This window comes from Chelonoidis abingdonii, chromosome 9, assembly GCF_003597395.2.
Source record: "Chelonoidis abingdonii isolate Lonesome George chromosome 9, CheloAbing_2.0, whole genome shotgun sequence".
Taxonomy (NCBI): domain Eukaryota; kingdom Metazoa; phylum Chordata; order Testudines; family Testudinidae; genus Chelonoidis; species Chelonoidis abingdonii.
Window position 1 is genome coordinate 73,360,228 of NC_133777.1, and position 26,493 is coordinate 73,386,720.

A 26,493-nucleotide genomic window follows, 5' to 3' on the forward strand; every position below is an offset into this window, starting at 1 on the left:
CCCCTGCATAAATTACTCTTCTCTTACCTCCAAAAAACACTGGAAGGCCTCACTAGGCCTCATGCTGTGATTATCTCTCCGTCCTCCCTAATTCTGTTCTTTTCCCTTTCACCTCCTTCTTTTCCACTGAGGTCTTTTGGTTCTTGAAGTGGCTCTGCTCAGATTTATCAGCTGCTTTTATGCTGCCTGTTTCAATTCACTGCACATATTCAGCTTCTCAACTTGACCTTTCATGGCCTTTCTCCTGCATCCTAATGTGTAGTCTTATATAGCTTTGCACGACTCTAAGCCTCTGTCTTACCGTTACTACTGCTCAGTATTGTCCTAGCTCTATCTCACAAACACACCCCTTCTTATTCTATGTCCTTACACTCAGAAAAACTGTTTATTCTTTAGAGAAGACTGATGATTGTTACTTGTTTCATCTGTTTGATTAGCACTGCACCAGCTCATCATGGGCACATGCCGTCTTCAACTCGACTTTTAAAAGTATCCTGACTCTTAGAATATCAGATTAAAAATATTCTATCTCCATAGCAATCCGTGAAACTTTCTGTCATCCTGTTTCAGACAAACATGGAGAAGCAAAACTTAAACTCAGGCTGCAGTTACTTCACCAGGAAAGTCACTGTCACATGCAGCGGATGGCATTTTAGTCATCCATCTGGCACATGTTTTAATGGAAAACATACCCAATGCTCCGTGGGTGTAGGAGGCAAAGAAAACTCACCAGACTATTGGGTTCCTGATGTACTGTACTTGTATGGATGGAAGGACATCAAGTAGATTAACCGTAACATTAAATGAAATATGTGATTTCTTAATTGTCTTTTGAATGCAGTTTACACAGCAGGGTATATCAGGGTTCAAGGAGAAATGGTATTGGTCCATTTTGTGTCTTTTGGATGCTTTCCTACTAAAGGAGCCATGTTGCTAGGTTTTGCTTCTGAGTGGGACCATGCGTCAAAGCATCAAGCAGAGTTTGTATGTGCAGTACACAAGGCACTGGATTCCATGGCCTACTCTGTCCACCCTCTTTGCGCCACTCAGGTGGTCCAATGTGGGTGATTCTGGGTGGAAATGGTTAGTGGAGAAACTCTCAGCTGGTGTAGAGCTAGCAGGGGGTGTCAGGTTGCAGATGAGGGGTTGAAGTGCAGGTATGGAGGAGCAGAGATCTTCCACTTCAATTCTCCATGGGTGTAATTTACAGCATGCTCTAATGTATATGAGGGCTGGGTGATGGTGGATCTTGGAACCATAAATGGCTCCGTGAAGCCTTCACCACCCATTCCTTGCACCTGTGCTCAGCGTGGGGAGGGTTCAGAGTCCAGCCCAAAGTGTTAGCTTCATAGCAGATGCCTATACTCATAGGATATGCTGAGAGACATGATACTGAAGCTCATATGCCATCAGTCATTTGAGGCCATGGTGAATTGGAGATAAATGAAGTATGTGTGTGTGTGTCTGTCCATGTGCACTCTCATGCTTCTTAAAGTGTTATGGCTTTTTAAAAACATTTTATGTTACATATGTGAAACAATTGTGGAATAAATCCTGACTTCCACAAACAGACAGTGCCCATCTCCAGGCAATCACATTCTTGTTTTCAGACTGCCTCAGCAACACAATCTAAGAAATAAAACAATAACGCCAGTATTAAGTTCTATATAGACTGAAAGATAAATCCCTTCAAGGTGATTTACATGATCATTAGGGATTCCAGTTCTGAGGTATATTACAAAACCCTTAACTGTTTATAGAAGCATTTGTTCTGAGCATACATCCTACCATGAATCACTTAAGTCCTTTTCATTGACCATATATTGCAATGCTTTACCAGCAATATATTGGTTACTTTTTCAAAAGCACCTAAGTAACTTAGGAGCATTAAAAGTCTAATGGACTTTTACCCCGAAGTCAGTTACTTTTGAAAAATTCACCTTTTATGACTGTGGCAGGTGGGGCTACTCCATAGTACCCCCTGTGGGGCCAGGCATGGTACAGCAGGTATTCCCAGCCTCAAACCACCAGCGGTGACTGTAAGCTTGGCGTCAGTCTACACACAGACCAATAGTTAAACTTTGGCAGTCTGCTCCTTTAAATACACAAACAAAACAAAACTCCGAGGCCAATGCCTATCTGCAGTCCCTGACTAGGCCCTGGGGTTCTGAGCTATCCCTGAGGAGCTCCTTCTCTGTCCCAGTCTCAGCCTGCCCTGAGAAGAAGCAGGCAAGCCTTCTTAACTGGCTCTTGGATGGTCAGTATTTCCTCCTAGCCCTTCTGGAGGCCTGTCTTGTTGGTGCCTGGTCTGAGTCTCTTTTTCTTGGGTGGGGAATAGCAGGGTGCTGGGGCCTCCAGCAGGGGGCAGAGAAGACCTAATACACCCCATCACAATGGTGTTTAGACTCAACATGGGTTCCATTACATTTGCTCAAATTAAAGTCAGAGCTCTCCCGTACGATGATACACCCCATCAAGAAAAGAAGTGATGACTTTCTATTGTTTCCTAAACAATATCAAGCAACTTGGATCAAATTGAAGCTTTGATGTTTCTTTTCTGGTTTTTTCCCTGTAGCAGAGTGGATCTCTGCTCCGGCCCTGAAAGGGTTAAGAACAGCCCAGGAAAGGGGCTGTGGCTGGAGAGAGCAGCCTTTTAGGCTGGGCTGATTAGGGGAAGTGGCAGCAGCTGGGGCCATGCCCCAAACTGAGCAACAGGCCCTTATATAAGGCAGAGAAGCCAGGAGCACAGGGAGTCTCCCTCTGCCTGTAGAGGGAGAAGGGCCTGGCTGCTGAGAAACCAGAGGAGGTACCTAGGGTGAAGCAGGACTGGGGAAAGGCGGAGGAGCTGAGGGAGCTCCCGTCTGGAGAGCCCCAGGCTGCTACCCAGCATTAGGTCAGGAGGTACTGGGGTTGCAGGGTGCAACCCAGGGGTAGGCCAAGGCAGCAGGTCCAAACTCCTTTTGCCGATGATGAGTGGCTAATACTGCAGTCTGCCCCAGGGTGTGGGGCTAGCTAATGACTGGGCAGTTGCCAAGACACTGAGGCAAAGTGGGGATAGAGGGTGAGGGGGTTCCCAGGGAGGGGAAACCCCTAAGAAAAAGGGGTTACTGCCGGGGGGGCAGAACCCCATGTAAAAGGGGCACCAGAGCCCAGGGAGGGACATGGGGCTAGCAGCAGCTAAGGACAGGTGGCTCATCGGCCTGCAGGGGGCACTCTGAGCTGGAATTGAGCTAATTCCCTGAAGTCACCAGCAGGAGGTGCTGCGGGGGTGAGGCCGCCCGGTTGCACGTGGTGGAGAATGCAGGCATAGCGATCTGTCCCTGACGCAGGGGACTAGGGCAAGGACTGAGGACTATTGCCTGGACTGAGGGGATCCAGAGGATGATGGATCCGGGGTACTGGGGATCTTCTACGTGGAGGCCGCCCATGGAATCCCTGGTTGGGCCCTGGTGTCAGCGCCCCTGAGAAAGGGGGCCGACCATTTGCAGGGGATCTGGGAGGCCCGACAGGACATGTGGGAAGGGCAGGAGGCCCTCCAGGAACAAGTGGGCCAGCTGGTACAGGAGCAGCGGGCCCTGGTGACCGTCCTCAGGACGGAGTTCTGTAGCTGTGGTGGAGATAGCTGGAAGAGGCGGAGAGCCGAGACCGGGAGGCCGGCGGCTGAGAGCTGGGCATGCTACGCCTGTTTAAGACAGGGACTGTCATAAATGGATAGGTAAGGTAAGGGTTAAGTTTCTTTTACCTGGAAAGGGTAACCAAACACCTGACCAGAGGACCAATCAGAGAACTGGATTGTTTAAAGTCAGGGGCGGGAATGGGGTTACAGGGGTCTTCTGTTGTTTGCTCAGCTTGGAGTAACAAGGTTTCCATCCTAACTCCATCTTATCTTAAAGTTTCTTCTAAACATCTGTAAGTACAGGGAACGCAAAGTAATTCGGCTATGATGATCTTTGTTGGTGTATTTACCTGTATGTGATTTGTTGGACTGGTTTAATTGGGCTATCTGTTAAAATCGACTGTTTTTTATATCTTCTTATAAGCAAGAGCCTGTATTGAGTTTCTTAATGCAAGTTATTTGTTTTATATTTTCTTTCTTTTTTATATTAAACTTTTTTTTTAAAACGTGTGGAGAGTTTCTTTTCCTAGGGAGGCAAGGGAAGGGAAAAGCCAGGCTGTGGGCTATTGTTCCTATTGCTTTCAGGGAAAGAGCGGCCGGGGGAAGGCAAAGCCAAGCGGTTTGGCATTTTGCATCTCAATGTCCTGAGGGTAGAGACGCTTATCTCTTGGGAAGCAGAGAAACCGTGGTTCTGGCAAGCCCGGGAAGGAGGGAGAAGGGATTTTTTCCCCTGCTTTTAGCATCCAAGGGATTTGGAATCTGGGTTGTCCCTCCAAGGAAGGAGTGTTGGGGACACCAGAGAGAGGAAAGGGGGGGATCAGGCCCCATCAATTCCTGATCTGGTGGCAGAGAGATATCCAAGCTGGTAGTGAGCTTGGGGGAGTTTCAGGTAAGCCCCCAAACTTTGGCGCTAAGGTCCAGGTTGGGACGGACCAGGGCTTGGACGTAAGGTTCAGTCTAGGACTGGGAGGCTAGTTACCACGGACATTAAGGAGGACTGTCCCTACTGGGTTGGGGCGGTGCCTCATCCAGAGAAGAGAAAGGCGCGGATCCCTGGGGCGGTCTGCTGAGTGCGGGAACCCAGGCAGCGCCAGTATGTTGGACATGTGGCAAGCGGCCACTTCTGGGGATGTCTGGGCCCAAGGAAACATGGGGCAGGGGACCCAGGGAGTCGAGGCCACAAAGAGAAGGCTAAGGCAGCGAAGAGGCAGGGAGTTGCTGGGGCTGCCAGAAACCAGGCTACATTAGGAGGCACTCTCAAGACTTGAGGGTGGGCCGATGGACGTGCCTGGAGGCCGGAAGGGCCACGCAGGAACTAAAACAGCGACCAGGGCCAAGGTGGAGGTTGGGGGGACCCCGACGGAGGCCAGGCCCAGAACCATCTAACCTTGCCTGCTGTCAAGAGGAGAGGGACCGCACGATCGGGTGGGCCCAGCAGGAGATGGGCTCAGGGGATACTCTCCGAGAGCGCAAAAATGACCCGGTGGTTTCGATGTGGACTTAGACCACCAAGGGGAAACCAGGACCTGAAGGGAAGAGGCTGGGGAACCGCAGGACCTGCGTGCGTTGCTTTAGGGCTGAGCTGTCGTGAGGCAGGTCCTGGCGAGGTCCACAGGTACGGCTCCAAAAATATGCCCGGCCAGAGAGAGGAACGCCTTGTACATAGTCACCTCTTGCCCTAATCTCGTGACCTTTTAGCGTTCCAAAACTGGTGCTATAGGGGGCATGAATCCTCCAAGCTATATTACAGCTTGGATTTAATCACTCGCGCACTTCATCCAAAATTTCCAGGGTTTGGCCCTTCTCTGGGTCCTCCCCAACTGTCCTCTGGAGTAGACCTCCAAGACCTGCAGAAGCTCTGTATCTTTACCGGGCAAGGAAATACTTCCACTTCCGTTCCCCGTCGCTCTTCCACCTCGACTTTACCTCTCTGGGCTTACTTGGACAATATTAATTCGTTCTTTACATCACAATACCAAGAAGCCCTTGTCCCTTCTCCTTCCACAAAGAGACCTAAAAACCTCAAGCACAAGGATACAGATTTGATTTATTCTCTCTTTCCCCCTTCCTTAACTTTTCCCCCGCACTTCATGGCCAGTCTTTCCCCTGGAAGGACAGTACTTCTGGAACAGAGATTCCTATCCTTGCCTTAACTAGGAAAAGGAAATTTATCAACAACGTGTTCTAAAAAAGAAAAGAAAAAACACTTAATCGACATGGTCACTGCATCAAGATGACATAAATCATGGGCTTATTGCTTAACAAGAAAATATGAATAGATCAGTCCTATTCAAAGATATACCAATATTAAACATCATCATCTTCTAAGTCAACATCGTAAGCATACATGTAAATTTACAAATATAACCTACTTGTTCTTTTTTCCTTTTTGTACTCACACTTTGTATGCTGAATGGTGGTTCTAACACATAAACGATGGGCAGAAGTGACAAATAAGAAGAGCCTCGGGCCAGAACGGAGGATAGAGGAAAAAAATAAATAAAAGACAGTCAATAACAAATAAAAAAAAAAAATTGCTGGAAATGATTTGCTAACTTGGATATCTTTGTTTCTTTTGCCTCTTCTGCAATAAGGTGACAATGTATTATTTCTTATTCTCTCTTTAAAACATCTTATAAGTGACCTAGCTAACTACTCGTAGTCTGTAATTTGACGAGGGGGAGGAGGCCGCGTGTGGTGGGGGTAGAAAAAAGAAGTGGGAGGGCGCGGAATTTGCATGTGCAGTACTCTGATGCAGTTGAACCACATGTGAGTGCGGTGGGGTGGTGGTGGTGGTGCAGGTGGATTTGAGAGGGAAGAGGGGGGGGGAGAAAAAAAACTAAAAACTGGGAGGGGGTTGGAGGGGGAGGGGAAAGGGGGGGGAAAGGGGGAAGGGGCGGTGGAAATGTCGGTGGGTGTTGGGTGATGTTTGGGGCCTGTGTGGCGTGTAGGGAAGGCAGGATAAAACGATACAGGCATGAAACAAAGTGCACACACCCAAGAGTTCGCCTCACACTCTACTTTTTGGTTGAAAAAAATTTCCTAGTTCTGTTTTATTGGGTCCTTCTGCAGTTTGTTTGGTTCCTTTGTATACCCTTTACAGGTAAAAGAAACTTAACTCTTAGCTACTGTTCTATTGAACAGCATAACCCTGGTGCTGTGACACGAACCTGGCCCGAGGGGAAGAAAGTGAGAGAGAAAGGCGCGGCTGGGCGGGACACCTCTGGTTTGCACAGGCCAGAGAAGTCCCCCTTGATTCCCCGGGGTGGGTTTTTATAGAGGGGGAGTGTTTTTATTATGTTGGCAGAGTGGATCTCTGCTCCGGGCCTGGAAGGGGTTAGGAACGGTGGGAAGGGGCTGGGTGTGAGAAGAAAAGCAGCCTTTTAGGGCTGGGTGAATTTAGGGATAGTGGCGCAGCTGGAGGGCCACGCCCCAACATGAGCAACAGGCCCTTATATAGGGCAGAGAAGCAGGAGCACAGGGGTCTCCCTCTGCCCTGTTTATAGGGAGAAGGGCCTGGCTGATGAAGAAACCAGAGGAGGTAGCCTAGGTGTTGAAAGCAGGACTGGGGAAAGGCGAAGAGCTGAGGAAGCTCCCTTCGGAGAGCCCAGGCTGTAACCCAAGCATTGGTCAGAAGTACTGGGGTTGCAGGGGCTTGCAAACTCAGGGAGGCCAAGGCAGCAGGTCGAAACCCCTTTGTACGGATTGAATGAGAGGGCTAATACTGCAGGTCTTTTGGCCCCAGGGTGTGGGGCTAGCTAATGACTGGGCAGTTGCCAAGACACTGAGGCAAAGTGGGGATAGAGGGTGAGGGGGTTCCCAGGGAGGGGAAACCCCTAAGAAAAAGGGGTTACTGCCAGGGGGGGCAGAACCCCAAGTAAAAGGGGCACCAGAGACCAGGGAGGGACATGGGGCAAGAAACAGCTAAGGACAGGTGGATCACCGGCCTGCAGAGGGCGCTCCGAGCTGGAATTGAGCTAATTCCTTGAAGTCATCAGCAGGAGGCGCTGTGGGGGTGAGGCCGCCCGGTTGCATTCCCACATATTGTTTATTCATATCAAATTAAATGCTTTGTATTTGCTCCTTATTGAACCACTTCTGCCACATGTTACCACTATGCAATATGAGTAAGGGCAGCAAAATAGAAGGGCCAGAACCTCAGCAGGTATAAATTGGCATAGTTTCATTGAAGTTATCCCTATTTATAGCAGCTGAAGATCAGACCCAGCCTTTCTTAGGATAGCTTACTTGTCCGCTGGCCCCGTGATTTATCCTCATAGAAACTAGGTTACTGTAATGAATTAATTCCAAGATTGCCTCATTAAACACAGGAGGGGAACATACAAGAAAAAGTATAAAAATGTATCAAATAATAAATACAGATTATCCAAGAACATGACAGTCCAAACTCAATAAACCCTATAGCAATATATTTTGAACTAAAATGTTTTCTCTAAATAATAAACTAAATTACCTGAGCTCTTGTTTCCGCTAAATTTCTCAATATGCCATGGATACATCATTGACTATCTCCAACCAATCTGTAACATAGATGAAATGATGCACCATTCTGAAGCAATAAGAAACACAGCAGCATCTCAAAGCAAATCTCCAATCTTAAATTGGACAACGGAGCGTTACCCTACTTGGCCTATCTATATCACAGGGTAGTAGTCATTAGGTGCTGTCTATGGTGCTGAAAACTATTCCCTGCCTAGAGGATATGAAGTCAATGACCTTCAAATGTCTTTCTTTTCTTATGAGTTGTAACTCACAGCTAACAACACAGAATCAGATAGCTTACTTAATAAGTTCCATAGGGTGTTTTCTGGCTTGTACTACAGCATCCATCAAATAACAAAAAAGTTAATAACAAAGTCTCTTGGGTAACAGGTTTATGTTTATTATTTTTAATATAATGCTATGTTTTTAATTTAAACAACAGCAAAAGATACTTCCCTTACCCAATTTTCAAAGGACTTACTTGTAAATATGAAATCTGTGAAAGACCTCCATGTTATGGCCTTGATTTTTTTTTCAAACTAGCTTCCTATTTTGCAATTTTGCTCCTGGAAATAATTTCCCCTGCTGTTAATTGTGAGTACAACGTATAGCATGTCTAAGTATCTGCAAACTGTGTCTTATTGCACCCACAAATTCAGTAAATGTGTAAGCCCAAGACACAATTATTATAGCCAGAATTATTTGTGGGTGTAATTTTATGACAACAAAACTGAAAGCAGACTCTTAATATAGGTCCCAGCTGGTAACACTCTTAGAGACAACTGCAAGAAAAGTTTATATCTGATTTGTGGGTGAATAATGTGTTGCTTCAGACCACTAGATTACAATTATGTTAAATGAGTACAGTTTTACTGCAGTGATACCCAGTTTGCACTTCTGCATGTGGCCTTTGAAGAATCTGTGCATGTGATGATTACTAATCCTGACTGCAAGCCGAATGAGTGGAGCTGTGCTTAATGAGGTGGTGTGGGGAACATTGAGCTGATGGACGGATGGAGTGGATGCCTTTGCTTCATGTTTGTTCATTGCTTCATGTGGAATTGGGAGAATGAGCTGATGGCAGCATTCTTCCCACGAGTCTTGGAGAGAGTGGAGGGAAGCACTCCTTTATCTCCCTGAAGCCAGGAAAAATGAGCATTGGATGAGTAAAATAATCATGGCCAAAGGTCTTGACAAGATCTGTATTGTCATGTCACAACTTCATCGCATATTCACACATCAAGGCACGTGCAATGCAAAATAAATGCCAGACCCTCACAACATGGTTATTTTTTGGTTTTTAAAAATTCCTTTCATTGGTGACAAAATAGTTTCCCATCTCCTACAGATCAAACCCAGTTGCATGAACAGCGCTGAGAAAGGTCATGTACCTGAGCTAGAAGTCAAATTTGGGGAAGTTCTGAACTAGATGCAAAGTTTGGGGGAGTTCAGACCTGGCATTTTGATGTGGGCCCATCTCTAGAAGGTCATGATTTAGACCTAGATTTTGGCTAGATCCAATGCAAGAAACTGCAGCACATAATCCCCTCTGGACCTAGTGGGGTTTGAGAGTGGGTCAAGAGAAATCTAAGAGAATTCTCTTTTTAAATGATATGCTATGCAATATCTGTCTCTCTTTAACTATAAACTTCTGTCAGGAAGCACCAGTGCTTCCAAACCATGGGACAGATTCTTAGCTGATTAAAATCAGCATGACTCCATTGTCTTCAACAAAGTTATGTTGATTTACATCAGCTGAGGATCTGGGCCAATGTCACTGTATAAGAAAATCCCAGGACCGCTGTTTCGTTAGTGTCATGCGATCAGTTCATGTGATGATGTGGATGAAATATGGAACGAATGGCTGCAAACTCACAACAAAGAGATGGGATCTGTTTAGAAAAATCTAGGCATAATCCCTTCATACTTTAAGCAATTCAGATGGGTTGATTTTCCCCCCACTAGGTCCCTATAAATGTATGTCATTGACATATGCGCTAGTAAAATGTTGTGTGTCCTCGGTAGGGGTATTATTCCACCTTGTTCTGGAGGTGAAATACAATTACAAAAGACAAGCAGGAGTTTGATTTTGAAGATGTAGTGAGGATTAAGGGCTCAGTTCTAATGAGGATGGGAGGGGAATATAATACTCAGATGTGAAGTTAGAGCTCATGTTATTGCTAAACTACCAGGATTTCTCTTTCTACTGTTTCTGTATCAATAATTTCCCAAGAGCTTTCATTTTCCCCTTTACACTTCCTCACATGTCCAGAGACTTCCCTCCCTACAACAAATATCCTGGCCTCCTTCACTCCAGTCTCTGATTCTTGCCCTCTAACTATTTGAGATGTATCCTTAGCCCTATCCTCCTTCCCTGTCTTCTAATTCCATTTCCCTCCACTCTCAGCCCATCAGCAGGCTACTAATTCCTCTTTCCCATCTGTTATTACATCCAGGCTGTCTCCAGATCTTGTCACTTTTCCCTCTATATTTTGGCCAGGAATCCATCCTTGCCAAAAGCCCCTATGGCTGAAATCCCTGTCCATGCCCTGCCTAATCTCTCCTTTTCCTAACCTATTCCCTTGCAATCTATCTAGACTACCACTGTTAAAATCCTGCTTCTCTGGACCATGTCACTTCCATCTTCAAAGCCTCTTCACTGGTTTCCTCCTGCCTTCTGCATCAAATTCATTCCTCTTATTCTCACCTTCAAGGTGCTACACAAACGTAGCCCCCTTTATGTCTCTGCTCTTATATCTTGCTACCCTGTTCACTTTGTATCCATTCCCCACGTTGCTCTATATGCCTCGGAAGCCCATCCTTTCCTGCTGCACCAACCGTCCTTTGATTCGTATCCCCCCAGTAATCACGCTTCTTCTATGAACCCAATCAAGGAAGAAAAGTCGTTTCATTAACAATCAACTCCCTTCCCACCATAGTACTGATGTGTGATAAATCCACCTGAGTTTGAAAACGGTAAAACTCCAAGACCTGGAGCCTTATGCGTGGTGATTATGGGGAACATTCAATGGGTAACTAACAGCGCAAACTTATGCATTAAATACCTTGGCTTGTATGATATGATTATTATTCAACTTGAATTAAATGAAAACAATCGTGTAGCAACACTATAGGGGGAGATAATCCAAGCGAACCTTGAGATCTGGATCCATGGTAGCGGACCATAGATGATAATAGCTCATGCAGCTGTGAAGAATTCTGTGTTTTCATAGAGTCATAGATTGTAAAACCAGAAGGGACCACTGTGATCATGTAGTGTGACTTTCTGCTGAAAGTGGCCTGGGCCAAGGGACTTACTGGCCACCGCTTCCAGCAGCTCCCATTGGCTCGGAGCAGCAAACCACGGCCAGTGGGAGCCGCGATCAACTGGACCTGCGGACGGGCAGGTCAACACACCGGCCCGGCCCTGCAGGGGCTTTCCCTGCACGAACAGCAACCCCTGTTTGAGAAACCTTGCCATAAAACATCTGTGAATTTTCAGTGGTCACCTTGGTTTTCTCCTCCTAAAATCTTTTTACCCAAATGAGGTAAGCAATTTTCCTTTTGGATATTGCTCAGCCCTTTGGCAGATTTTGCACCTATTGAGTTTTGTGCATGGGTCCACAAAAGGTGGTTGAGAGCATGTGAAGAAGGGATAGCTCAGTGGCTTAAGCATTAGCCTGCTAAACCTAAGGTGGTGGGTTCAATCCTTGAGAGAGCCAAAAATCTGTGTGGGTATTAGTCTTGCCTGGAGTAGGGAGTTGGACGAAATGACCTTTTGAAGTCCATTCCAATCCTGATATTCTAAGGCATGGCCTCATTTACATAGAGGGTATTGTCTTATTTACCAATCAGGAGGGAGTGCCATTCACTTACAACTAAACCAGTAGAGTGTAGGACTCCCTTTGTCTTTTCTAGAATACTTTTCTATTGCCAGCAGGCATAACTACTGTTCACAGAATAGCAATTATTATTGGACTCACCCAAACTCCCATTGCTCTCCGGGTAGCAGGGAGTAGGAGGACTGCAGAGATGATGCAGTCTCTGGGAGGGAGGATGTGATGCATATTTCTCTTAAGCAATACCCTCCCCTTTGCTGACACAGGGATAGATGTTTATTCTCTACAGGCAGTAGAGGAAATGCACATAGCTTTCCATGTCTGGTACTAAGGAATGAATGAGGAAGCCATGTTCAGAGCTGGATATAGATTAGGATTCAGTGAATATTCATGGTTTTTGAGGCCAGATCAGCTTCAAATTTGGTAGTGCTGTTACCTCCCAGGCTGTGCTTTCAAGAAATTGTTCCAAAATAGGATTTGAATCCAACTTCTTTTTTACCAAACACACTCACATTTGAAGGGGTCGAGAGTCTAGGTTCCAGTTACGGGCCATCTTTAGCCAGAAAAATGAGTCAATCTGGTTTGTGGGCTTTGATGGTGGGGGGGGTTATCTTCCCAAAGGTAGAACCAGCCTTTCCTACAAACCACCAGGTTTTTTTCCCCCCAAGTGCTGTGTTTGCACAAAGTCTAGGGCTTTCTTTTAATGCAAACCTGCCTGTTCAAAAGTCACCCTCAGATTTCCCAAACAGAAAAGTAGAAAGGCCACACATATATCCTTAAAGGCCAGGAAAAAAAAAAAGTCTCTTCTGTACCCTACTCCCTTCAGTAAAGCCCCTTTTAGACTCAATCCTTACACAGGACCATATTCTGCCCTTAAATCCAGTTGTACACCCCACAGTTAAGGAGGTTACATGGGTGGAGCTGAGGGCAGAGCCATGGCTACTTACAAAACAATGGCCTTAGTGAGCAGAAAAGAAAATATCACAGTGCAAACAAGAGGGTAAATAGTCTGTTTCTTTTTTTTCCAGCAAAATCAAATAAATGGCCAAAAGCATTAAGGAAGTCCTCCAAAGATTACTGGTTTCAAGTGAGATTAAAAGAAATATCACTCAGAATATTAAGTAATATACGTTAATTCTACAGTGCTTTCCTGTTCCCCGGGCAAAGGAGTTCATGAGAATTATGCAGCAGAGGTGTTTCCCCCCACAAGCCTTGCCATTTCCCAAGGCCCCTCCTGAAATTAAGATGATGCAGGTCATTAATCAGGTTTGGGCAGAAATGTTTTTACGTGAGTGAATAAAAATCTGTATGAAGTCATCAAATTCAGTAGAGAGAAAACAGAGAAGAGGAAAGCGTGCTTCAGATACACATGCTGGTGCTCTGGTCTTCCAGGGTAGGCTGGAGCTTTTTCTATACAGCATACGGAAGAGAACCCCTGAAACAGAGGTGAGAAGTATGTGAATGTAAGAGAGAGGAAGAGAGAATGGTGGAGTGAAGACTTTACCATCATGGGTTTGGACTGGCTGCATTATTCTCAAGGGATGGAGTAAACCAGGTCTGCGAGTTGTTCCAATTAAACCTTTTTACCACACTGTCAAGCATGCTGCGTGTGCCATATATTACAGAGAAAATTACTTCAGAGAGAGCTGACATTTTAATGTGTCTACTGAGTGTGCCCCTCCAAAGAGAAGGGAAGGGTGCTCTTGTGGTTAAGCCATTGGATTGATACTCGGGAGATCTGGCTTCAATTTGCAGGTCTGGCACAGACTTTCTGTGTGACCCTGGGCAAACTGTTTAATCTCTCTGGGAACGTGTTCCCCTGCTGTGAAATCGAACACTACTGCTTCCTTTCTTCCCTTGGTTGTTTATCTTCTCTGGTTAGGCTGTAAACTCTTTTGGGTAGGGACTATCTCCTGCTATCTATGGACTTAGTGTCTATGTTCCCTGGTCCATCATTACTGTGGCATTTGAGCATTTCACAAGCATGGGCGCCAGGTTGGTATAATTTTTGGTGGTGCCCAGAACGGATCCAAGTCTTCCCCCCACATGGGAACAGAGCCATGTCTCCAGGAGGGGGGACCTGGATGGGGGTAAGGAGGCCGAGGCTGGGGCTGGCAGTGGAGCCCCAGGTGGCAGCAGGGACCCCGGATGCCAGGCCAGCATCACAGCCCCAAACATTGGTGGAGCTGGGCCCACGTTGCTAAATATTGTTGGAGCACGGGCACCATGGGCCCATATAACTCATGGTCTATGATCACAAGCTTCATAATGCATTTCTCCTCACAACACTTCTGTGAGGTAGCAAAGCACTAATATCTCCATTTTACCAAGGGGGAGCTGAGGCATAGGGACACTAAGCCCCAGATCAAAGGTATTTTGGAGCCTAACACCCCTTGATTTCAACGCCTTTGGGGAGCTGGGTCTAAGTGAATTGCTCAAGTCACACAGGAGTAGAAAATTGAACCTGGTCCACTCAGCCCTCAAGCTAATGTCCCCAAGAGCTGGACCATCCTTCCTGTCACACGTATGTAGACCTATAGCACTCAGTCTCACTTAGGTCCCCTGCTACCACCCAATAATACTTTTCTAAATCCAGGATCCCTGAAGTCCAGGATATTGTCCAATGGGAGATGTGGGTGCTCAGCATCTCTCAGAATCTGGTCCTGGGTTAATATAAAGGGATTCATTAATTGCATCCACATTAATATTCTCATTCAGGTTGGAACATCAGAAAAACATAATGGCACAGTTATGTTTATTCTTCTAGTGAAGGAGAAGAATTTCCTCCCAGGCTTGTTTTACAGCCTGTTCTGCGAATGCAGTGTCCTTATGGCTGCTGTAGGATTTGGGCTCCTTCCCAGTGCTGTCAGCAGAAAGCAGCTCTGGGGGCGGGGAAGAGGTGGATGCTTTGCTGAAGGAGCTGTCCTTCAGGCAGAATGCTAAACTGAGCTACCATCTGTTTCTGGGGTTTATGCTGGTGCCTGCTAAAGATCCCATGACAGTATTTCTGAGTCCCTCACACACACTCGCTTTTCAGCTCCTCTGCTCCCAGGACAGAGAAATTACAGATCTCTTGTCTTTTCTTGTCCATTCGATTTTCATCCATGCTCTCCGGAATCTTTCTTCCCTGGCAATCTGCCAAGAGGGATTACCCCAAGACCTACCTTATTCCTCTAACCTATGGCTACATGATGAAGTGGGGAGGGAAGCATCTGATCTTTGGTGAATAAGAGGCTAGAGAAAACAGGACAGCCCCCAGAAAAGGTCCTACTATCATTTACTCTTATATCAATGTGACATATATAAGAACTTGTGCTAACTTTTTAAGTTGCAGAGTACAAATTAGAAGGTACCTTGCTCACAGGATAAACAGGCAATATTTGGTCACAGACAAGTAGCTGTTGGATGTGCAGTAATGTAGTGCAGAGTAAGTAGTATGTAGAGGAGGGGTAATTTCAGAGTAAATTATAGCATGCAGAGGCAGGATTTAATGAAGGATACATTTTGTGCAGAGTCAGGATAATTGGATGGTATGCAGTATTTGGTGGGGAGGGACCTAGAGTGTAAATACTAAATAGACTATAGAGAGAGAGGTATTGTGCAGTATGTTTAGAGGGTAAGTAGTGTGTAGCAGAGGGGTGGTCACTGGAATGCAGATTCATCAGCCAGCAGGGGAGTTGGAGCAATTTTTACAGGGGGGGTGCTGAGAGCCATTGAACAAAACTGGAAACCCTGCATATAATGCAAACTACTTCAAGCCAGGGGGTGTCGCATCACCCCCAGCTCCAGCACCGGAGGGAAAATAACATCCCAAGTACAAGGTCCCTGAGGCTCAATTTATTGTAAAAACCAGGTTCCAAAACAGAAGCAAATAAGCTCAAGCTACTAGTAGTAACTCCCAGCCTCCTACGGCTTTCTCAACTCCCACCAGCTGAGAGGGGATAGGACACCCCTTCCCCTTTCACAATCTTTCCTGGCTACTATGGAAAGACACCCCTTCCTCACGCTGGAGCTGCTTTATGCATTGTATGTGTCTGTGTTATTTCTTGGCAATCTCCAACTATCTGGCAAGTAAGTGGGGATTACCCTGTGGTTAGAGTTTTCCTCCCAAGCTGCCCTGGTAACCTTGCCAGGAAGGAGCGAGGGGGATGGAGGCACCACCAAATAAATTCATAGGAAAAAATAAAGAAGATACACCCTGCTGAGTGGGTGGCCGGAGCCAGAAGAACCCAGACCTGTCCATCAAAACCTGTGAGCAGATCGACATTAAAGAAGGTAACTGGGAGGAGAGGGGGTATAAGTGGGATAGCTAAGAGGGGTAATTGTAAAGTAAGCAGCATTTAAATGTGTGGTAGTGCTTAGGCATTTCTATAGTACTCATCACCCAAGTATCTAAGGTAGAGGGCTAGATGTGTTAGCTAGTAGCAAGGGGGTAATTGAAAGGTAAGTAATACAGAGTGTACAGAGGCAGAGGGTAATTCCAGGGTAAGTATCATGTAAGTACTAGGCAATTGCAGGGTAAGTTACTGGTAGACGTGTCCCAAAGAAAAGATTGAATTACCTGTAACTTTGCTTGGACAATGTGTCTGCTGCTGGACATGAAAGACTCCCAGTGGCATAAGGGAAGGGCTGCCCTGGTTAAGCTGAGAGCAGTCAATAAACTACTGAAATGATAACTACTCCTTCCCCCATTGAACAGTCTCACGGCTCAGCACCTCCTCTGGGGCAAAGTGAAACAAGAAGCTGCTGACAGGACTCTTGACAGCAGCTGCTTAGAATACTGGGGGATAGAGCCAGCACCCATTGAACCCCGTGGTGACTTTTGCTACTGATGTAAATGGGAGTAGGATTGGGTCGTCAGTGCACACTGACACTTTGGGATTAGATTAAATATACGATGCGCCAGTATCTTCTCTGTCCTGACATTTGTGGAAACCAGTAACTGGTCAGGAAAGTGCCTGGCCAGTACCATGTGACAGAGGAGGATTCATAGGGGGAATGCAGCCAACTGCTGACTCACTACACATTCGAGCAGAGTGAAGTTGTTAGCAGAGTACTGTGCAGGCTGCAATGTGAGAGAGGCAGCAAGAGTGTGGGAGAGAGGACAACTTGCAGGCTGCAGGGAGAGAGATATTTCCCTGCTCCCAAGAGGGTGTCCAAGCTGCAGGGAGAGAGCGGAAGTTCCTTGCTCCAGAAGAGTGTGTGCTGCATTACTCCATGCGCCAGGAGAGGAGCGTGTGTGCCGCTAGAGTTAGTGGGTCTGTCTCAGGAATTGCTGGGTGTGACTGCAATCTGTGGACCAGCTGCAAAGTGAAAGCAAAAGCAGGGACTGTTGTATAGCTGTTGAGTAAGATAATGACCCAGGTGCCACTGCCACTACCATCCAGACCGGACTCTGTGTAGCTGATAGCCCTGCATTCTCTAGAGTAAATATGAACTGAAAAGCTTTTTACCTGCCAAGACCTGAATTATATGGTTCATATTTCCACTTCAACAGCTGATGATATCACTAAAGCGGCATTAATTTCCTGCTTTCCTTACAATGCCCTTGAGGTAAGTGGTGCCATACGGTAGGGAACAATCCTGACCTGGCAGGGTAATGGCCTGGATGCTCCTCTGTCTCCTGTGATTCTGGGTGACACACACAATCCTCAGCTCATGTTGTGGCATCTTAGGAAAGGAGGAAATGATTTCCAGCTTTTTTGTTGTCAAATGTATCTATTTGTAATTTTAACAAATTATAAATGACCAGTTATTGGTTTCCATGAGTGTCAGGACAGAGAAGATACTGGCGCATCGTATATTTAATCTACTCCCAAATTGCCAGTGCGCATTGAGGACTCAATCCTGCTCCCATTTACATCAGTAGCAAAATTTACTGCTGAGTTCAATGGGTGCTGGTATAAAGGGATGGCTTTTTAATAGTATTCAGGCATCTTGGGCCTGTTGCCGATTTGGTATGTTAAAGTCTGTTGCTGATCTGGATTCTTGAAAAGTTTATTAATTATTCTAATTTCATTTACAAAGAAAGCTTTACAGTTCACCTTTACAACAATCAGCAGGAAGCAACATCTTCTTTCCAGAAAAGAAAGTGGCAACTGAAACAACTGCCCAGGTCAGTTTCTTTGATTTGACAGGCTGAGACTTGAGGTCACTTTGAAACAAAACCTGCAACAAATGCCATTTGAACAATTCAACAGCAGGGTCTAATGTTCTTCCTGATTCTTTGTACCAGAACAGAGTGTTCTCGTTTAAAAACCCTTCCCCCTTCTTTTTGGAAGAAAATATTCTCAAGAGAGCTAAATTCTCACTGCCTCGAAGAGAATAATATCCAGCCTTGGAGTGAACCTTTGTATAATGGAAAAGGTTATTTCATAAGCGAGATGGTTTTTTAAGACTCCAAAGGAGTCTGGGGATTTTTTTAACCCACACTGGAGGCCCTTTAGCAATGAAATGCAAGATGTATAACCTGTGAAATGCCTCTGCTGGCTGTCAGTGTATTAACTTTGCATATAAACACATCCAGAGTGGATGCAAAGGCTTCTCTTTACTGCAGCGTTCTTTAGAGTTGCTTGATCTTTCTGACTTGATTGGCTTGCCTCTTTTTTTTAATTGATTGGTTTTTCACAGTCCTGGAAAATGCCCCAGCTGCCTTTTTAACCTAATAGAAAATGTATGGAGTGACTCAGCAAAAGAAAGAGAATGTGCTTACTGCAGCGACAAATGTCATGGGAGCTAAAGCAAAGACAGATGCTCTGACAGTGCCCACGGAAAGAGACTGACCCCGCCACCCATAATGAGAAAGCGGCTTATGTGTATGCCATACATCTAACGAAACACACGGTGCAGACTGCACACGTTGGTTAGAAGGAGCAGAAAGACCGAGCTCAGCATCCTGGCCTCTTTCATGCCAAAAGATTCTTATTTTGTCTATTCCTTGCACTGTGAGTGGCCCCTATAAATGGCTTGATTGTGCCAGACTGGGAGTAGTGCAGAGCTGGTTGCACCTAAGGCAGCTCCCAGAAGAACTGTGCCACAGGGAGTTTTGTACTTGAGGATAGTGAAGCCTGCTCATCCCCAGCTTGGCTGATGAAGAAGGTGTGCAAGGCCATTCTCACACCTCCTTCCCTCCTCCCTTTGGAGCAGTGTACGCTCTTGAAGGTAGTAGCAGGGAGCATTCTGTGCACTCTGCCTCTTCCTGGGGTGGATGGAGTAGGCAGCCTCCCATCCCTCCCTCCTTCCCTTCTACCCCCATGCTAGCGCAATCCCCTAAATAGCACTGAATCCTAGAAATGAAGGATGCCTGCAAACTGGTAGGTCAAGTACTGTATAACCCTGCTGGATGATCCACCACAGTGTACTCTTCAGCACTAAATGTGGGGCCAAGCTTTTATCAGCACTTAAAACAGACTACCTGGTTTGTTGCAAGACGGAAGAGTCAAACCACTAGTTCAGGGGTTGGCAACCTGTCAGAAACAGTGTGCTGAGTCTTCATTTATTCACTCTAATTTAAGGTTTTGTGGGCAGTCATACATTTTAATCTTTTTAAAAGGTCTCTTTCTATAAGTCTATAATATATAACTAAACTGTTGTTCTATGTAAAGTAAATAAGGTTTTTAAAATATATAAGAAACTTCATTTAAAATTAAATTAAAATGCAGAGCCCCCCCCCCGGACCGGTGGCCAGGACCTGGGCAGTGTGAATGCCACTGAAAATCAGGTCGCGTGCCACCTTTGGCACACATGCCATAGGTTGCCTATCGCTGCACTAGTTCACCAGTGACTGGCTGAGGTGAGACTATTCTTGTGTCAGCAGGGACCAGTGGGTATAAACATACCTGTGCACTGGTGGAGACTCAGGTACAGGGGTCTTATTGGCACACCTACTATGCCAGGCGGTTATTACCTGCTGCTGGGACGGCTTGTAATGCCACTTATAGGGAAATCATAGATTAAAGTTAATGTAGCTTTGAATGGAGATCTTGCTTGGCATACCAGGAATATGGCAATTCTGTTGGAAACAGTAGTTCTGTAACTGTAGTACTGTATATTGGGACCTTCCTCTTTCCGATTATGTGTTCATGACCAGCAAGCTGGTGCCTCCCACAGTTAGTAGGTTCCATAAGCAGGTTTGAAGAGTGGCGCTCTAGATGAGCTAGAAAGCAGATCTGTTACAGGACACCAGAACAAAAGTTGTTTTACTCTGCATGAAACTCCTGATTTGGCTGTAAATATAACACAACAGGAATCACAGGGCTTTGCATAAACACATGGAACTGCTTGGAGGATCCCCTTTTGTGCTCAAGGAAATTCTTTTCAATATACTATAGAAAGACCTTGCTCTACAAGCAGACTCTGTTTTAATCCAAATAATATTTTCGATGCTACTTGGACCGTAATACCTTTTCCTAGCATGTGACATAAGTGGTTCCCTTCAGACCATTTGATAATGTTGATTTTACTGCATTTCCCATCTGAATTGTGTGTACATAATTTCAGCTTTATGGCATTTGCTCAGTGTCCACGTGATGTGAGTAATATTCCGAAGTTCAGAGTTTGCATTGTGATGTTGAATATCACCTTTGCATGCCATACAAATGTATGTGTGTGCATGTGCACACACACACACACACACACACACACAAAGTGTGCATAAGTGTATATATACATACACACACAAAATAATAATGCTTACAGGTTACGTATTATATAGATACATCAGTTAATGGTTCATGTATATTTTACATATTTAGGTTACTACTTGAAAACTTAAAATGAAAAACAGTCTTATACCACATCTGACCTATAGTAGCTCTTATTGCATGATTGTACTGTATATTTATTTACTAATTGACGCCTTCTTTCAAAAACCTTGTTTTCAGCTCTGTGTAATAATGGGAAAAGGCACAAGACAGCCAATGGCTGAAATCCACTTGAAAAATAACAGAGTACAGGTGTCAAAAATCTGAGGTTGTTTATAAAGGATTTGGCTTCACTCCGTTTTCTCCGAAGAGGGTCATGATTCCATATTAACTTCATTTGTTGCTGACTGAGAAAACTTCTCCTCCAGTGGGCTGCTCGAAATGGAATAAATGGGGCATGAGTGGGTGGGAGAAGAATTTCTCTCTGCATGCACTGCATCTATCACATCTTTTTGTCCAGATGGGAATACATTTTTTAAAAAATCCATATAATAAAATGACATCTGCGATCTGGCTTAAAAAGAGAAAGCAAAGCTCCATTTTTCTTTCATTAAGGTGTCACCGAGTGCCTAAATATCATGAAGGCTGGGCTCCAAGTTGGCAGACAGACATTCCTCTAGTGACTTCAAGGCATTGCTCAATCAGCACCACTCAGTACCATGATGTCCTCTATGGAAACCAATGTTGCGGCCTTCTAGGAATGACATACTCTGATTCAAGACAGTGTCAGCCACAAGTTGGGACTTCAGTAGGGTAATCATGGTCTCCAACCCATATGAAAGCCTTTACATGCCTCTCATTTAGAAGGTGCAATCACAGTCTCTGAATGTTCCATCTCCTTTTTGCATCCTTCAGATAGAAAAGAGTGTGTTAGGAATGTTGTCTATTTCACTCACTGCCTGTCTCCTGTCAATTCAATACTGTCTCATCGCTGTTTCTCTTTCTTTCTCAGGGCATGACCTTCATCAGCACAATGGATCAGGAAAAAGAGCAACCTGCCAAGTCTTCCTAGCTCCTGTACAAAGTTCCTGAACCCTCACATATGTCCAGTCAACAGTCCCAAGTACACCTTCCCTCCTACTGAAAGAAGCAAGTCAACAAAGTCTAGCTCAAACCTGAAACGTTACCAAAAACCCTGTAAGAGACTCCCTCCTGAAATTTTACAGTTAGCTCAGTGCACTGCACATCAAATTCCAGATCAGAAGGAAGTTAGGTTTATGTAGCTAGTAGCAGAGATTTCACAAATAAATAAACACACGTATATATTCAAGATTATACACACCGCGCTATACTGTGTGTAGAAGTATAAACTCAAAATGTCTGATCGGTATAGAAACAACGCAAATCTATATCAAGGGGCTAAGGACATAGCTAGAGGGGTGAACCAGGTGTCAGATGACTACCGGTATCAGGATGGCAACTATGCACCTTCAGATGGCTATTACCATGATGGGAATGAGCCAACCCAAGAAGAGGATGCCCAGAGCGATGCCACGGAAGGCCATGATGAGGATGATGAGGTCTATGAAGGAGAGTACCAGGGCATCCCTCACCCAGATGACATTAAGGGCAAACAGAAGAAGAAAGCCCCTGCCATGGCCGATGAGTTTAGAGACAAGGCTGAGCTCATAGCCGAGCGGATGGAGGATGAGGAGCAGCTTGCCCACCAGTATGAGAACATCATCGAGGAGTGTGGCCACGGGCGCTTCCAGTGGACGCTCTTCTTTGTTTTAGGCTTGGCACTGATGGCGGATGGGGTGGAGGTGTTTGTGGTTGGCTTTGTTCTGCCTAGTGCTGAGAAGGATATGTGCTTGTCCAGCTCAAACAAAGGAATGCTAGGTAAGTGCCGCTGAACAGCCTTCCTTCAGACATTATGCAGCAGGGATGGATCCAAGCATAACTTATTCCATAGGGCGGTCTCATTCAGGATCCTTCTCATTTTTACCCTCCTGACTCCCTCTCGCAGGGCTGAGGATGGCTAGATGGAGCTGATTCCAGACCCTGTCCATGCCCTTCCATGTGCTGATGAGAATGGGGCTTCTCAAGAGCAATATAACAGAAGCACGCCCATACTCAGCCGCTGAATGTATTCACAGCTCCTGCAGTCACAGCCCAGGACACACTTGGCACCTGAACTTGCATTACCTCCCCTGCCAGGCAGCCTAGTGTGCTGTTTCCAGAGAGCAGGTTTATTTATACAAAAATATTAGGCTTATGTAAAGGACAACATGCATGGAGACATGCCCAATCTGAGCATCCAGGGAGCTAGATTTCAACCCTTTTAGTAGCTCAACTGTAATGAGAAGTTTACAAAGCAGTGTCATCCAGATCTGAGGGAACCTAATGTAGATGAGTCAGTTTAACTGTATATTAAATCAGGTTAAGTGGGTGAGCAGATCCTATGTCCTAGAGGATCATTTCTGTATGTTTGCCTCCATCCTAGTTCATTTCCATCCACAGGAGAGTGAGCTTCCCTTAGACATATTTTTTTATGTACAGGAGTCTCCTATCTAATCAAATCTAATCTCATGCCCTTCACTGTGGTATCTGAGTGGTGTATAAATGAGGGGGAAAGAGAAACTTTCTGATCAGGCTTGAAGAAGAATGGATAGATGAGAATGAGGAGAGACATAGGAAGGAAGACAAGAGACACAGGGCTTCTCTGCAGAGAAGAGCACTCTTGGGCAGGGCTTGCTGCAACAGTTTTTGGATGGAAAATTGTTTTTGACTAAATGTTATTTTTTCTGGAAGTGTTTCCTTTCCTTGAGCACCTGGAAACCGAAAACCAAAATAATGTTTTGGCCAAAAATGTTTGGCAGCTATCAACTGTTTTTTTTATTAATAATCATGATTATTATTTGAGAGTCTGAATTTTTTAAGTTGTCCAGGTTTGGGTTTTTTGATGAACAGTCAGATTTTCCTGCAGAATTCTCCCCCGTTTTCTGATCAGCTCGACTTTTGGACCACACTGAGGGGTGCATCAGAAAGGAAGCTACAGCTAGGCTATCAGGAATATATGCAGAGAGACACAGCAAGGTTCCTTCAGATAGCAGGATCTGCAGAGAAGACAGCTCTCACGCTGACAATGGCAGAGTGTTCTGAAGGGTAATGAGGAGGCCAGTGCTAGATTACGGTAGGGAAACGGAAAGAGTTTCATTTAAACGCCCTAAAGGACAGTCCAGTCACAACTGAATATCTCTGATTCCTTGCATCTTTCTTTCCTCTCCACTGCAAATACATTCTCAGTGTGATGATAGCAGAAATTCTGCAAAGTCTCAGTGAGCTTTATAGAGTTACCAGCTGGAGTTTGGAGTCAGCATTAGTATAAATTGGAGGCATTTGTAACAGTTTTGAGCTGTCTCTCTCTCTGTCACCTTGGTGCTACTGAACAATGGAGCATGTAGTTGGTGCATTTCCTTTCCATCTGGTGATACAGCTTCAGGTTTTCACATGGGTCCCTTCCTCGGTGCTGCCCCTTATGCCTGCAACTCCATCCCTATCACATTCTCCTCTTCTAAATCTCTCCTAAAAATCTTATTTTCCATGAAGTCTAGTCAATATTAATCAACCCTCAAACTGCATGCTTTGGTGGGAAGTCCAACTTTTGTCTAGGCGGCTCAGTATGAACCTGCATTGTATTGTGTGTCTCTCTGAATTGAAAGCTCCTTGACTGATAGGATTCTTGCTTCCTCTGTGGTTGGTATAGTGCAAGTGGACTGAAAGGCCTATCTGAAATAACAACATGCTGATCTATAAGGGCTCGGTTCTGCACTCCTGACTCAGGTAAAATGTCCACTAAAAACAATGGGAATTTCATCTGCGTAAGAAGTACAGGATATAGCTCCATCTGGTTTAACACTCATAGAACCAGGAAACTTTATGCATCAACTAGCTTTTCATTTTCTCAATCCAGAGGCAGAGGTGGCTGCAGCTCAGTTCTATTCTTGGTGCATGTGTAGTTCTTTTTTCTTATCATGTACCTTCCCCCCCACCCATGCCTCAGTGTTCCCCAGCTGCTGATCTTAGGCCTCCACAGCAATTTGCAAGCTGCCACATTGTCTCTCCTGTTGCTGCCCTTCTCACCAATGTTCTTCTCTTTGTCCAGACACCGTGTCTCTTTGCCCAAAGTCCTAATGAGCAGAGAAGCTGTGCAGTCATTTCCCTTTGGACACTGGATTCTCAGCTGAAGCTGTTGTCTAATGTGTACTAGGTCAAAAGTAGCCTATGCAGGATTCCTCCTAAATCTGGGGAATGAATTTAATGTCCCACACGAGATGAAAGAGTCAACCTGTAACAACACCCACTTGGTTTCACTTCTGTCCTGTCCCCTTGAGCATTGAACAAAGATTTATTTTGACTGAGGTTGAAGTTGAGTGGAATAGTTTGGATTAAATAACTTTTTCCTGAAAACTTTAACCCAAATAAGGTATAGACTTTCCCAGGCGCGGAGTCCAGGCTTATCTGACCGTGATAATTATCTGATAATGATACCCAATCAGGCAACAATAATGGAGGTTTACAAGACAAATGAAGCAACCATTGGAGTATCTGAAGTGGGATAGTTGGGTAGTGTGTACATCCATAGTGGTGGTGGAGAAATCTCCCAGGCTTGTAGATTATATCCTGGCCCATGATCCCAGCCAGTTTACCTCAACTGAAATTAACTTCAAAGCTTGAGTCAGATCCCTCCCCCACATGCCACTTTGGCAGTACAAAGGGAACAGACAGCTGCCCTTATAAGGACCTCTCTGGCTGGTGTAACTTAGCTCAGAGCCACCTTTCTCTCTCCAATCCCACCCCTAAATCCTGCAGTAATTGTGCATCAGCTGGACTTGGAGGCTGGACATTTATTCCTTTATTTAGCTAATTAGTCTCAACCAATCCTCTGAAATTTTTTTTCAATTTTCTAGGGCCAAAATGTCAAAAGAGTTCAGCGTGAGATTTTCAGCAGCTCCCATTGGGAGGCTTTTGGCCAGATTTTCAGCATGTTGGGTGGTAAGAACCTTTGAACAACGGGCCATTTATTTTAAAAATCTGACCCTAGAAATGTCTATCTTGGTGGAGCTCAGTCTAACATGCACCAGAGTCAGAAGCACTGATATGTCCCCACCAAATATCTTTGAAGTATTACTGGCCCATCCAGAGCTAGAGAGTACCAGAAGTCTCATGAGGAAGCTTGTTCTTCTGTTTTTCCCAACCCAATACTTACCTGATTCAGTGTTCACAGAGTGAACTTTGGATAAGCAAGCTAACTTTTGGCATGCTTATCCAATTACTGCTTGTAGACCAGATCAGGTTCATCTGAATTTTCCTCCTAGTTCCTTCTCAGTGGGAGTTCTCCTTAAGGTTAAAAGGCACCTTTTTAGAACTTGGATTTGCAGTTTTCCACATCTCTTTCCTAGTTCTTTTGGGAGTCAGATTTTGGAGCTTGTATTCAGAACTTGAAGCTGGTGCAGCTCAGTGAAGAGCCAGATAGGGGAGGTGCAGAGAAAAGTGGACTACACCAATGAGGTATTTCCCTACTGCTACTAGTTGATGTGGGATAGAAAGAGGTTCTCAAATCAGTACATTTTTTTTAAATAAAAAAAGGTTTGGCTAATATAGTCTCAACTGTTGGTGGTTTCCCTCCTGCAGCAGGCTTAATGCATGTAGGAGGAATCGGCTTGGATTCTAGGGCTTTGAGATAAATCGGTGTGAAAAGAAATTGTGCTAGGAATGGCTTAGCAAACACTTAGCCTGCAGAGATGTGCAGGAGTATGAGGCCAGGTCTACACTGCGACTTTAAATCGGTTTAATGGCCGATATACCAACTTAACGCTGTACCCGTTCACAC

The 26,493-nt window shown here is 45.2% G+C and overlaps 1 protein-coding gene across 7 annotated transcripts in view; it reads left to right on the forward strand.

Annotated features, from left to right (window-relative positions):
• The window catches only part of SV2B (synaptic vesicle glycoprotein 2B), a 769,788-nt gene that overhangs the window by 39,662 nt on the left and 703,633 nt on the right, over positions 1-26,493 (forward strand). For 4 of the 7 annotated variants that reach the window (XR_012656569.1, XM_032783004.2, XM_032782998.2 and 1 more), the window contains exon 2: positions 21,613-22,499. Coding sequence is in view for 6 of the 7 variants with exons in the window: in XM_032783004.2 (XP_032638895.1) it covers positions 21,977-22,499 (523 nt within the window). In the remaining variant the exon portion in view is untranslated. Of the gene's footprint in view, positions 1-8,685; positions 8,714-17,001; positions 17,512-17,985; positions 18,074-21,612; positions 22,500-26,493 lie in introns of those variants that run through there. The other 3 variants (XM_032782999.2, XM_032783003.2, XM_032783000.2) reach the window with 3 other exon arrangements.